Genomic DNA, 12,619 nt, shown 5'->3' with positions numbered 1-12,619 from the left:
TATTAAGCGCATAGCTCGCCACGGTTAGGGTCGTTAGAGGAAGAGAGGAGAGAATGGAATCTTGCGAGGTATTTAACAACGAATTCGGTTCACTTTTACAATTTTTGACACTATATTATAACATTAACGACGCATGCTGTTTAAAATGGACTAACATAGCAGGATAGGCAAAGGAAATCATTGTAAAGACACTCCGTTCCCTCCTTTCCTCCCAATTTTCGAGACATTGGGTATTGGGTGGTGGCTTTGTCGCCCGAATGGGAATCGAACCCACACCCATCGCTTTTACAGTCAGATGCCGTGCTTATGTTATTATTTCTTTATTTATTTCTGTTATAAAATGAATTTATCGTAAAAAATATGTATTTAATTGTATAATATTTAAATACTAAATGTTTTATTTTTTTATTATTACTTAAACGTAATATAAAAATAAAAATCTAAGTAAAATACAAGACTACAATTAAAATATTTAAATGTAAAATTTAAAGGCTTGTGTAGTGTAGTATTAATTTGAGATAGGTTGAGTTCGGATATTTAAAACGTTAAAGCAAATATTTGGTGGGAACAGGTTTCTCCCGACCTCAAATTCCAAATCTTATCGACCACCTAACTATGTATTAAGTAATTAAATAATAATAACGTGTTTCATCGGGATTAGAATTAAAATTGTGAGTATAAATGAGTATGAGGCATCAGCATCTGTCTGTAAGCGTGGTGATAGTGGGTTCGATTCCCAGTCGGGGGAACGAATTATATTCATTTCATTACAAAATAAAACTCGCCCCTAAGCACCGCTACTTAACACAGAATGTCTTGAAAATTTGTATCTAAATCTTATTAAAAAAATGTATTAATATCTTAACCCTGGGTTCTGCTTCATACAACGTCAACTTAAGGAAAACATTTACACGCAATGCGTCTAGTTCCCGCGGAAAGCAGATAATGGAGTGTTTGTCTTTTATTTAAATTAAAAAACCGATAATCTACTAAAAGCTTAGACGATAGAGCTGCTTTGCAAAAGTTGGCAAGTATTACATCGATATATCTTTATATTATTAAACTCTGCCATTATATAAAACCCTGAAATTTGGGAAGTAAGGTTCTCGAGGAGTTTCGGGAAGAGCTAAGAGATTTCCAGATGAATAAACGGAATCCGGATACGGGAATGTGAACAAAACGGGGTTTTTGCTATTAATCTTATGAAATCCACTCAAACGAATTTGTTTGATAAACTATTTTAACTTTTAAATTATTTAAGCCAAACATGCAATTTTACTATGTAGAGTCACTATAATAAATATTTTAATAGAATATTATACGCGAGACTCCAAATTAATAACATTAAATTAATTAGTGATATATATTAATTATTATAAAAATAGCGTTTTCATCATTCCAATCCTCTCCATACTGTATCATCCCATTAATCTGTCTAACCTTTTCCAGGCGTTTAATTAATTCTTGATACAACAATATAATATACATATTAAAATATAAAATTGTCGTTTTTATATCATTCAGAAGCAAATTAAGAAAATAGTTTATTGAGGTAGAATTAATATTGTTGAATTGTTGGATTTTTTTTTATTTTATGTTATATATTAATGACAGTAGAAAATGTTGTTTTTAAATATCAATAGGACAAAGGAAGAAATTTAATATTTTATATTCTTTGTGGAATTACCTCTTGTTAAATTGTGAAATAACCAATATCGCCTGTATATAAATGAAAAACAGTGTTTAAAAATTGACTGAAATTGTGTATTAAAACTAGGTTGTCTCTGCCATCACATTTTAAATGAATCTCTTTAAGAAAAACTTTATAGTAAAATATTGCAAAAAAAAAAAGATGTTCGATACGAGGGATTTTCAAAAAAATATACTACATATACGCGATTAATCCGATTAAAGAACTCCATTTAAAATAAATTTGAAGCTCTTACGGAATTTTTATAATTTTATAATGTAGATTCCTACTTTATATATTTATAAAATAAAGATTATTAAATGTAATATATTTAACAATAATTTAATTATTACAATAAGATGTTTTTATTTAGTTTGTTCCTAACCTGTAATTTTAATATAAAAATACGTTGTTGGTATAAAAATGAAGGCTTTCACAGATTTATAACCTTGCCATGTTTAAAAAATTTATATTAAATAGCATCTAGAAGTAATCTCTGGAATCCTTTTAATGATAAAAAATATATGTACCGACATTTTATAGCAAATTTTAATGACATGATATCCGCTCATAACCAATAATGGTTGTAAGAACTGAACTTAGAATCTAAGATAAGATGAGATCAATGTTGAATATAAAAACTAGAACAGCCTGAGAAAGCTACGTAATTAAATGATACAGTTATATAGCTGATAGTCACTAGTCCTAGACCTGTTATCACTAGTGTCTCTTATATAAGTTGCCTTTATGGTCTCAATAACTCACATATATTCTATCTATCTGGAATTTATAATATATAATATTTGCCTGATAAAATGCGTTAACTGTAAGTTAAAATAAGAACTAAGTATATGTCAATTTTATCAGTCACTTTTCCATGTGGATTGACAATATGTGATTGCTTGTATGTAATGTATGTACGACTGTGAAACATACAGAGAAATTAAGTATAAATGTACAGCGGGCTCTTTCTATCTGTTCTCCGAAAAGCAAAAAATGGAGAAGAATAAATTTAAATGAATATCATGAATTTCATACAAAAAAATTAACGTTTCCATTTTATATGTCCCAAGTTCTAATTATTCGTATTAATTGATAAATCAAGCAAATTTTTATAGATCCAGTTTCATAAAGATAGTAGAGCAGGCTAACAGGCTTATAATATTTAGATAATATATGAATAAGAACGGAATGATCAATCACTCTGCCCAGTCTCTCTAATTCTGCTTTGCAAAATACGTGTAAAAATATAAAAGAAAAAACTAGATTTTTTTTCAGCTTCATACTCCATCCCGCATATAGCAGGGTACCTAGTGTTAAAACACTCTGTTCTCCAGCTTCCAATGATTTTTTGAGTAATTTTGTGTTGTTAGCGAAACTCAACGCCGCGCTTTTACCTTAGTATCTATTCGAAGAAATGAAAATAATAATTCATTCCCACGACGGCCTCAAATAGGCATAGATTTTAATGTAATTCATATTATAACAAATAGGCAAAATTAATGTTACTAATATGCGTGTTTCCCTTTTTTGGATGTGATAAATTAGTTCTTTAATATTTAAAATACTTTGAAATACATTTTAATATTTAAGTGTATTTGATACTTTGGTAGCTCTATTGATTAATATGTATATATGGGGAAACAATTAATCATGTAAAAGCTGTTAGCTAAATATTAGCTCTAGCTTTTTGCTAGTATATTCTACTTTTGTTTGACCTTTTTATTTTATATGCTTATAAAAGATGAGTAGTTTTTTGGGAGAATAGTTTTAAAACTCTCTTATCTGCATTAATAAACTGTCGTTGAATTTAGATTAGTACATTATTGACATATAATGCTTGGATTTGGTTCTACGAGGTAGTTGAGCCAAACTTTACTGCATCCAAAAGTTTTATATATATATATATATATATGTAATTCTAGGACTATTATAAAATTTAAATAATTAAAAAATGGTCACAGGTTAGCTTACACAATATAAAACGCTTAACACACATTGCTAGTTCTTAAATATCCTGTTTTTAACGATTTCGTATAATTTATCTCGGTCCCGTGGACCACGCGGACGATAAAACTTTTTTTAGTAATCAATTTGAGACGGATGAACAGAATTTTAAATTTTTAAGTAGATTTCTTAAAGTTTTAATATATTCTAGTCCATGTTGAATAGAACAACGGGAATGAGTTATCCTTTATAAAAAATAGAGATGTAAACATTAGTGTAGAGTCATATGAAGAAGAGTTCTTTCAGAAACCTTATGTAAATTAACCCGTTCTCATAATGGGATTAACTTAAATGAAAATAAAAGTATAATGTACTGTAATTATGTTTTTTCAAAGGGTCTCTACACCAACGACAAGAGAGTAAAATATTTCAAAAAGCATTTCACATTGCAGACACGTTTTTCATATAAAACGTAGTTCTTGGAGTATTTGAAACGTAAAGCTAGCCTTATAGATACACAGCGTTAAAGACGTTAAAGGTTTTAGGCACACACACTCTATTAACTGAAGGTACCAACCTCCAGAATCCTTAGCACAGATCACATCAATTCTATTAAACACACATTCGTACACACACAACACTGCAATCCGAGAACACAAACAAATATCACGTATGAACTTTGTTATAATAGTTTTCACTGTGTGAACGAACGGCCGGTGTTGGCCAGGCGGTCGGAGGCACTGACGCTGTGGCAGGGGCGGTGGCGTGAGGGGCGAGGGGGGCTGGCGTACCCCCCCGCGGAACAGGTTGCGTTCGCATACCGTTTTGAGCGCCAATTTCGACTCCCTGGATAGGGACGTTTCCACTTGATCCGTGGATAAGTAATGATAAAAGATAAAGCCTATCGGGTTTATATTTTCAATTTATTTTTTATTACTGTTTGTTTGTGTAAATCTGCTGTTTTTTACGCGTTTCAGTGGGCTCTAGCAACATTCTTTTCTATTTATTTATAATATATTTTTTTATTAAAATAATTATAAACAAATAGATCTACACGACATTAATTTACTTTTGCATTATTTTATTACATAAACATTAATAATGATATTATATTATATTATAATGTTACAAGGCTTACCTACATATATCACAATTTACAATCGCCATACAAAAGACTTCAACGAAATTCATTACTACATCACGTAACGATCGTGATAGCTGTCAATTGTTTTGAACATAAAATATTACTCAGTCGTGGTGCAGTTGATACACTTTTGGTGGTAGTCTTGTATGGTGGTAGTTGGTTTAAATTTCAATTAATGTTTTTTTTAATTAGTACAAGATAAGAAGTAAAAATTGAAAGATGCAGTTACTCTAATATTTTTTATTCATATAGACTTGTCAAAGTCCTCATAAAATATTTTCGAATGGAATTTTTGAAATCTACTACCAAGTAGGAAGGCAGTTCTGCCGAGAAGAACCCGTAACAAATTCAACAGCGTCAATTTGTTTTGTAAACTTTTGGAAATTAAAATATAAATTATAGCACAACGGTATAAAGTGTGACTGTAATGGGTTCCATTTTCACTCGAGTGTATGAAAATATTGAATATCTCATTTCCTGATATGGAATCGAATCTGCAACATGTCATGACAGGTCTAATGTTGTATGAAATGAACTACAATCATAAGTTAGTAATATTGCTTTTATTTACAGATTTTACCTTTATTTGTACTGCAAATTCTCACTTCTTAACAAAGATCGTTCATGTAGGAATACGAAAATTCTCTATAGATTATGATTTCGCGGCATTTTCATAAAACATTCAACAAGAACAATGCATTCTTGGAGAAAATATCACTAGAAAAATTCAATCAAAACCTATATACACTTGAATATTTGATATTAATTTCTTGATACCTCCACGTGATCCCGAGATAAATGTTTCTTGATGAACAGACGAACAACAAATTGATCCTTATAGAATCTAGTATATATAGTTCTGTTTTTTCCTTTAGATGCACAGAACCCTAAAAATAGAATAATACTGGGAATAATTAAATGTTTAAGCTTTATATATGAGGAACTATTCCATTAAAATGGATAATTAAACTTTTTATTTATAGGTTTTGTTTCTACCATAAAAATATAAGTAAACGTCAACATAATTACTATAATTTTGGTTTGTAATCGATAATTAATTATTAATACGTGATCCGCCTTCCAATTTTATGTGCGTACAGTAGTTTATGCAAATTAAACAATGTTCTTAGATTCATATGTATAATGTATATAATTAATTATAGAATATTATATTTAAACATCTAATATGTATAAATTTTATTATTTATTATTTTTTAGGTTTCTCAGGTTTCTTCTCCTACCGCCGGGTAGTATGTGCGTGATACAATGTGAGACTAAAAAAATATATCTGAAGGTAGCCTATTCAATTCTGATATAAATAGGATAATTTCATTTAAAACGGGAATGCCCTGCATACGCTAATCGGGGGGGATTTTGACCGTTGGGCCCCGTCTCGTCTAGGCGCGGATGTGCCGTAAGATCGGCTCTGACGGCGGCGGAGAGTGTGTCGTAAGACTGAAGAATGTATCTTGCCTACGGGATCTAGAAGGATGCTACGAGGGCATTGAAGAAGCGGGTGTAGATGAGGAACCTACTTACACGTTCCGACAATGAGGGGATTGGAGTAGGAATCTGCACGCTCGTAGTAGCGCCTGGCTAAGCGTTTACAGAATTCCTTTAACGATTCTAATTCGAAATCTTTATGTAGGCCCACGTTCTGTATGTACCCTGGGCATCCGGATACCACACGAAGAAATTTGTTTTCAACTTCAAATATGAGTGGGTACAGCCTGCTCATGACATATGCAGCTTTGTTTCTTACATACGTGATGTGCGGAAGAAGAATTTTGAATCTAGTACGACCTAAGTATTTGCCCTGGGATTTCCAGAGGATTAGTTTTCTTTGTAGGTAAATAGTCGAGACGGTCTCGTTACGAGGAAAGAGGATGGCTAGTGTAGAACAAAATAGTTTTTCTCCCTGCATATTCAATTAGAATACAGTAGAATAAAAACAATAATATTATTTCTTCAAAATCGTTATTTGATTGCACAAGATAGCGACTTGGACTTATCCTTTTATATTAAAGGAAGATACAAAAATGTATAATGTCAAATTAAACTGTACAGATAAAAACAGCAATATAAAAGTCATTAGAAAAAAGGTCGAAAACTCAAAGGTCCCGACGCCAGCCCAAGGTCAAAAGAAATTTTCGAACTGGTTTAATAAATATGCATAACATTCGTGACAAAATACTGTTTAGGGTGAAAATGCATCAAAATCTTGCACTGATATGTAAATTATTGTATTATTAAGGTACAGGTGAAAAATAAAAATTATTTTGGAAATAATTATGAAACAATTTTTTTTTTTTTTTAATTATGAAAAACAGTATTTGTTTAGCTACACCCTGTATCCCGTACAAAGCAGCGTAGGCAACAGGAACCTAATTTCAAGAGACTTCGTTTCCCACTTTTTACCGAATTCCAGAGGCATTACGTTTTAAAGTCAACGCCACACTTTACGTTACCACAGCGACGAAATGAAATCAATCTTAATTCTTAATTAGTTATCTTTATAGTGTACTAGCGACCCTCTTGCGGCTTCGCCCGCTTTAACTACTGGATTATTCATGTAATGTATGTTTGCAAAGCACTTAAGATAATGTGAAAATTAATTAAACCCTAATGCAACCCGCATTTTTGTAGTTTCGATAAGGATTTTCCAATAGTTTTACACAGCAAGGATTTTTTAGTAGGTACCGTAATTTTAAATCTGTGCTACTAATCTTTTCAATTACTTATTAAAATATATTTAAATGACTATTTTTAGATAGTTAAATGACTATTTTTAAACGGAAGAAATTATAAACCAAAACCTACCTACTAATAACTACTACAAAAAATATGAATCCAAATATATCGCGCTGAAATAATACATTCAACTCCAATTATCCAATACGTGCAAACGCTTCTAACTAAATCTTCGTTGCTATAGAGGCAGCCAGGTTTTTTTTTTTCGAGCTTGTGGTTAATGGCTGAAGGGGGTATTCTGTCCCTGATGAAAAGCAAGCACGACGTGGTTACCTGTGAGGAAAATTAAATAGAATGCATGGGCCGAGAATCGAACCCGGGCCGCCCGCGTGGCAGGCGAGCATTCTACCACTGAACCACCAAATGCGTGTAAGGCAAGCGGGCGCGGCGGACGCATGGCGAGTGGCGAGCCGTTTCGCAGCAAGGATTTTTTTGATATTGTAACAACTTCTAAAGTACTTATTAAAATGAAAAACAGTAAAAGAAAGTTTTGGTCTACATTAAATGGCCAACGTAACTAATGTACTTATTTATATGCTAATATAATAAGGGATAAGTGAAACTTGAGTAACATACAGCTGATGTGTCAACGGCGGGATGTGTCAACAATTAAATGCGTTTTTCTCTTAAACTATTCGCAATTTCGAAATATTGTAAAAAGCTAATTTTATCTTCGTTTAACGTAGAAAATTAATAAAGTATTTTAAAGGATAAGGATTAATACCATTATGGAAAAATATCCCTCACAATAAAAAATATATTGAAATTATTATTTTTAGACAGAAAAATGATCACTACACGTTATTCTTAAAAGATACGAATATGCTCTCGCAAACTTTTTTGTAGATCTTATTAAGAGGAACAATACTCCAGTACATTTTTTTCATGTAGTACTTACCATTAGAGCAGCGCATGCGCGAAAGTGTCTCAACGGGTAGGACTTTATACACATTTATCGTATTTATGTTAATTTACATAAGAATGTACAAATAATAAACTATATATAAACCTTCTACGAAAAACACCCGACTTAATGGTGAAGACAGCATCAAAATCCTTTGGGTGGTTTAGAAGAAGAAAAGTTAGAAACAACAGACAGACACGAAAAGCGACTTTGTTTTATAAGATATAGGATGTGTCTTTACATCAATAAAGCATTATTTATTTATTCTTCATTTCATACCAAGTAACGACTTCATCAACACAGCATCAAAAAGGGCACGGACGATCACAATCTGTGGCCATAAATAACTAGCAAATAAACAATATTAGGCAGTGCAGGAGCCTAGCGTCTCTAACTAGGAAAATGTACCTGCTACATGCGGGATACAGCGTGAAGTTAAAAAACGTGCAATGTGCATAAAACTGGACCTACGAGTAAGTACTTAGACAACGGTTTAATATTAGTTTATCTCTGCTCGTCTCAAAGAAGCATGCGATCTAAAAAACATTTATTTTCTTATATATTCCTTCATAATTTCTTGTGAAACTAGAATTTGTCATAGCAAATATGTTTTAGGCAACGGAGAAACTAATACTGGCATCACGACTGAGTAAAATGTTACAACACTCTTTTAACTAGTTTGACACATTTAAGTCACAGCCCTTTAGTATTTACATTGCTTATGATTCAAGCTACAGTTATCTAGGATACCTATATGAAAGAGCGGGAGCTTATCATGTAAGAAAGTTCGAGATTCAATTGCGGAAATTATTTATTTCTTTAGCTTCACGCTCCCGCAATATAGGCAGAGGGAATCTGGAAACCTAGTGCTAAGACAATTCATTCCCATTGAAACACTTCTGTTCTCCACTTTCGTCCGAATTCTGGAGGCACCGTTGAATGGCGGACCTCAAAACCACGCTTTGCCTCATTACCAGAGCAAGTAAATGAAAATATTAAATACTTCATTTCCTCGAGTGGGACTCGAACCCAAAAACCCGTCACGCTTAGTCGCTCGCTTGTACCCCTGCGCCACGACTTGCATCTAAATAATAATTATTTATTAAATCTGTATATTCAAAATTATTGCGCATTTTCTCGAATCCTTCTAGAACTTAAGAGAAAGCTCCAGAAAGGAATCTGGATATTAAATTTCTTTTTTTATGAATACTAAAAGAATTTGCACATATAAGTTATTAAAGATTATCCGCTTCCCACTTTCCGCTCATTTTTCGCGATATTGCATGTTGAATGGAAGAACCCAATCTTGCTTTGTCTTTTGGCCAGAGCGAAGAAATGATAATAAATAATTTTCTGAGTGGGAGTCGAACTTACAACCATCGCGTTTACAGTCAGAGAGCTGTGCCACTGCGTGCAGCCGTGCACTCTAAATTATCTGGTGTATTTAAATGTAATTTTAATCATACTTAACCATTTTCTACTCGCTACTTTACAGTAATTCATGTTTTTCTACTAAATTAATTTCTCCATCCGGCTTTTACCCTAACTCGTCAACTAATTTGCTGTAAATATGACTAACCTACTTTTACTCACACTTATAGCAAAGAATTTTTCTAATCTTTTCCTTGTGGAGGTTAAATAACTTTTTTAAGATAAAATTTCTTGCTGTGTTATAGATTTGATACTTTTTAATACTTCAAATCAAATCAGCTTCAAGCTGTCTCCCGCACACAGCAGGGTAGGAAAATTGAACCTAAGTGTTAAGACACTCCGTTCCCCACTTTCCGCCGAATTCTGGAGGCACTGCGTGTTGGAACTCAACGCAGCGCTTTGCCTCGATACCAAAGTGAAGAAATGTAAATATAAATTTATATAAATATTACATTTCCTCGATTTTACAGTCACACTTTGTGCCCCTGTGGCACGACTGGCGATATTTCAACGAATAGTTGACATTTAATATATAGTACCTAATTAGATATTAACCAAATTAACTATATTATTACGCCCTTCAAGTTTTCTCATAACACAAAGAAAATCTAGTATTATTTTAGTGGCATTATTTTCATTATTTTTTTTCCCTATCCATCCAATCAACCAACAGCTATAATTAAATTTTATGATTATAAAAATAAATTTCACTAGATAGCAAACATTTCATTAAGCAGGCCCCAAAAATATAAATTAGCCCAGTGACCGCACCTAGGAATGGAATGTGTGATACTGGGTTTCCCTTTGCTTACTCTAAAAAAATATTTTGAGAATGCATCGAAATACAGGTCGACTTAATATGTTTGTAAAATAAAGAAAGTTTTTTTTTTTTTTATTTATGTAAGCTGCTACTTGGCAATCTGTTTAGAAAACAATAATCCTTGGATTATTGTATAACAATAATCCTTGGATTATTGTTTTATATATGATTATTAAAAAGTATAAGTAGCATTTTATTCATACATCTTAAGGTTTAGCTGGTGTGCAGGGTTCCAAATCATACATATATTTTATTTATCAATCAGTTTAATTCAGTTCTTTTACAATGGCATTCTGAGCATGATATTATATTGATAGATATTTATCAATAGAAAGTGTTTATTATTTGTTAATCTACTTATCCAGAGGTTCTAGTCTATATCAATAGAGGTTATAGCAATTCAGCTAGAATTTCTCATGAGTGATACAGACCTTCAAAATAAATTACAGACTGTGTAACTGACAAATCCGTAGAAATACTTTTTTTCAGTTTGTATCAATGTTATACATAGATATAATTCAAGACATAATTGTTTTAAGATAAGAATCAGTGAAATTTTTATATATAACTTTTATGGTTTACAAATATCTATATATAAAAATGTGTAAGCCCTTGTTTTTATTTATTTTTATGGAATATTTAAAATAAAAATCACTTTCTCAATGTCACATTGTATGCAGAACACATGATAGAAAAGTGGCAGAACTCAACACTACACTTGTTCTCAGAGAGCGGAAACAAAATTAACAATCCTTTAAGTAGAAATTGAACTAACAAATGTTGCATTAATAGACAGGCCCTATACCACTGTGCCACAACAGACTATGTGATTTGTGATTTTTGTTAAGTAATTTTCAGCTAGAATTGAAATTGAAAGGTATGTTGGGCCAAAGTTGTGGTTTACATTGATCAGAGTCATGTATAAATGATGTCAATAAAGACATTTCTAATGCACTTATCCGCTGCCACCTGTCCCCATAAAGTTCTTTCATTCTCTCTCTATTCTCCTCACAAGTTTCTCTTTCTTCTATAATAATATCATCAGACTCTTCTTCTTTAGCTTTTATTCGTTCACGTTCTTTCCTAGCATCTTCTTTATATTTTGCATTTGCCGTTAAAAATTGTATAAACTCCTCGCTAACCTCAATATCTTCATCACTTTGGTTTTCTTCATTTTCTTCATCTGTGATATGATGTTCTTCACCACTATTACTTTCTGCTTCACTATTATTATCCTCTGTTTCAGTTTGTAATCCACTTTGCTTTTCCGTTTGTAAACTAGAACGCACAACTAAATTGTTTCTACGTATTACATCATGTAAAACTTTATTTTCATATTCTGAAGCCTTTGCACGCGCTTTCCAGTAAGCAACCTGGTGTTTCAGTTGCCAGGTTGCAGCCACAGCAAAGTTTTCAGCCCAAGCTGACATTGTACTTGCGAATTTCAACTGTTTTTTCTTCGTTTCCCGTTTAAATTTATTCTTAATTTTCTTTTTTGCTTTTCGATTTTTCTTATTGGACGTGCAGCTTTTAGTTTTTTGTGTGTCTTCCTCGGGTGGTTGATAAAACATTGCAAAATTAAAAGATCTATTTTTGATGTCACAATTATTTAATGTCAAAACGTCAATGTCAAAGTACAAGTAGCATTCGTTTCGGCTGCATCCTAAAAAAATAAAACAATAATTTTAAATACCAACCTATAAGCAGTTTAATTCCATATAATTTAACTTGTGCATTTTAGGATCAACTTTTCGTTTTATGTCAAAAAATATTATTGCGGTTTCTTTTTTTGCAGAACGTAGTAAGATGGAGTCATCCAACAATATGTCCTTCGAATTAATAAATCATTCAAGGTTAAGAGTGAAATCAGTGAAAAAAAATATAATAAACCAGCTTCACGCTGTATCCCGCACACATTTTGAATGTGAAAAA

The 12,619-nt window shown here is 32.1% G+C and overlaps 2 protein-coding genes across 2 annotated transcripts in view; both read right to left on the bottom strand.

Moving 5' to 3' along the window:
- ds (dachsous cadherin-related 1) overlaps positions 1-4,364 on the bottom strand; it is a 220,075-nt gene extending 215,711 nt beyond the window's left edge. The window contains exon 1 of the mRNA XM_085203480.1: positions 4,215-4,364. The gene's annotated coding sequence lies outside the window, so the exon portion shown is untranslated. The remainder of the gene's footprint in view (positions 1-4,214) is intronic.
- A 6,571-nt stretch (positions 4,365-10,935) lies between these two features.
- LOC146528568 (uncharacterized) lies at positions 10,936-12,372 on the bottom strand. The gene has a single exon (XM_085203822.1). The coding sequence runs from the start codon at positions 12,256-12,258 to the stop codon at positions 11,542-11,544; it is 717 nt and encodes a 238-aa protein (XP_085059948.1). The 5' UTR covers positions 12,259-12,372; the 3' UTR covers positions 10,936-11,541.
- Positions 12,373-12,619: the final 247 nt, after the last annotated feature.

Source organism: Heliconius melpomene, chromosome 19, assembly GCF_056956725.1.
Source record: "Heliconius melpomene rosina isolate 202511_hmr_F chromosome 19, ASM5695672v1, whole genome shotgun sequence".
In the NCBI taxonomy this organism is placed as follows: Eukaryota; Metazoa; Arthropoda; class Insecta; order Lepidoptera; family Nymphalidae; genus Heliconius; species Heliconius melpomene.
Note: the sequence above shows the minus strand (reverse complement) of the source record. Positions and strands in the feature narration are given on the sequence as shown.

Excerpts from the sequence above, each read along its gene's own strand:
- LOC146528568 (XM_085203822.1), bottom strand. The coding sequence starts at position 12,258 with ATGTTTTATCAACCACCCGAGGAAGACACACAAAAAACTAAAAGCTGC.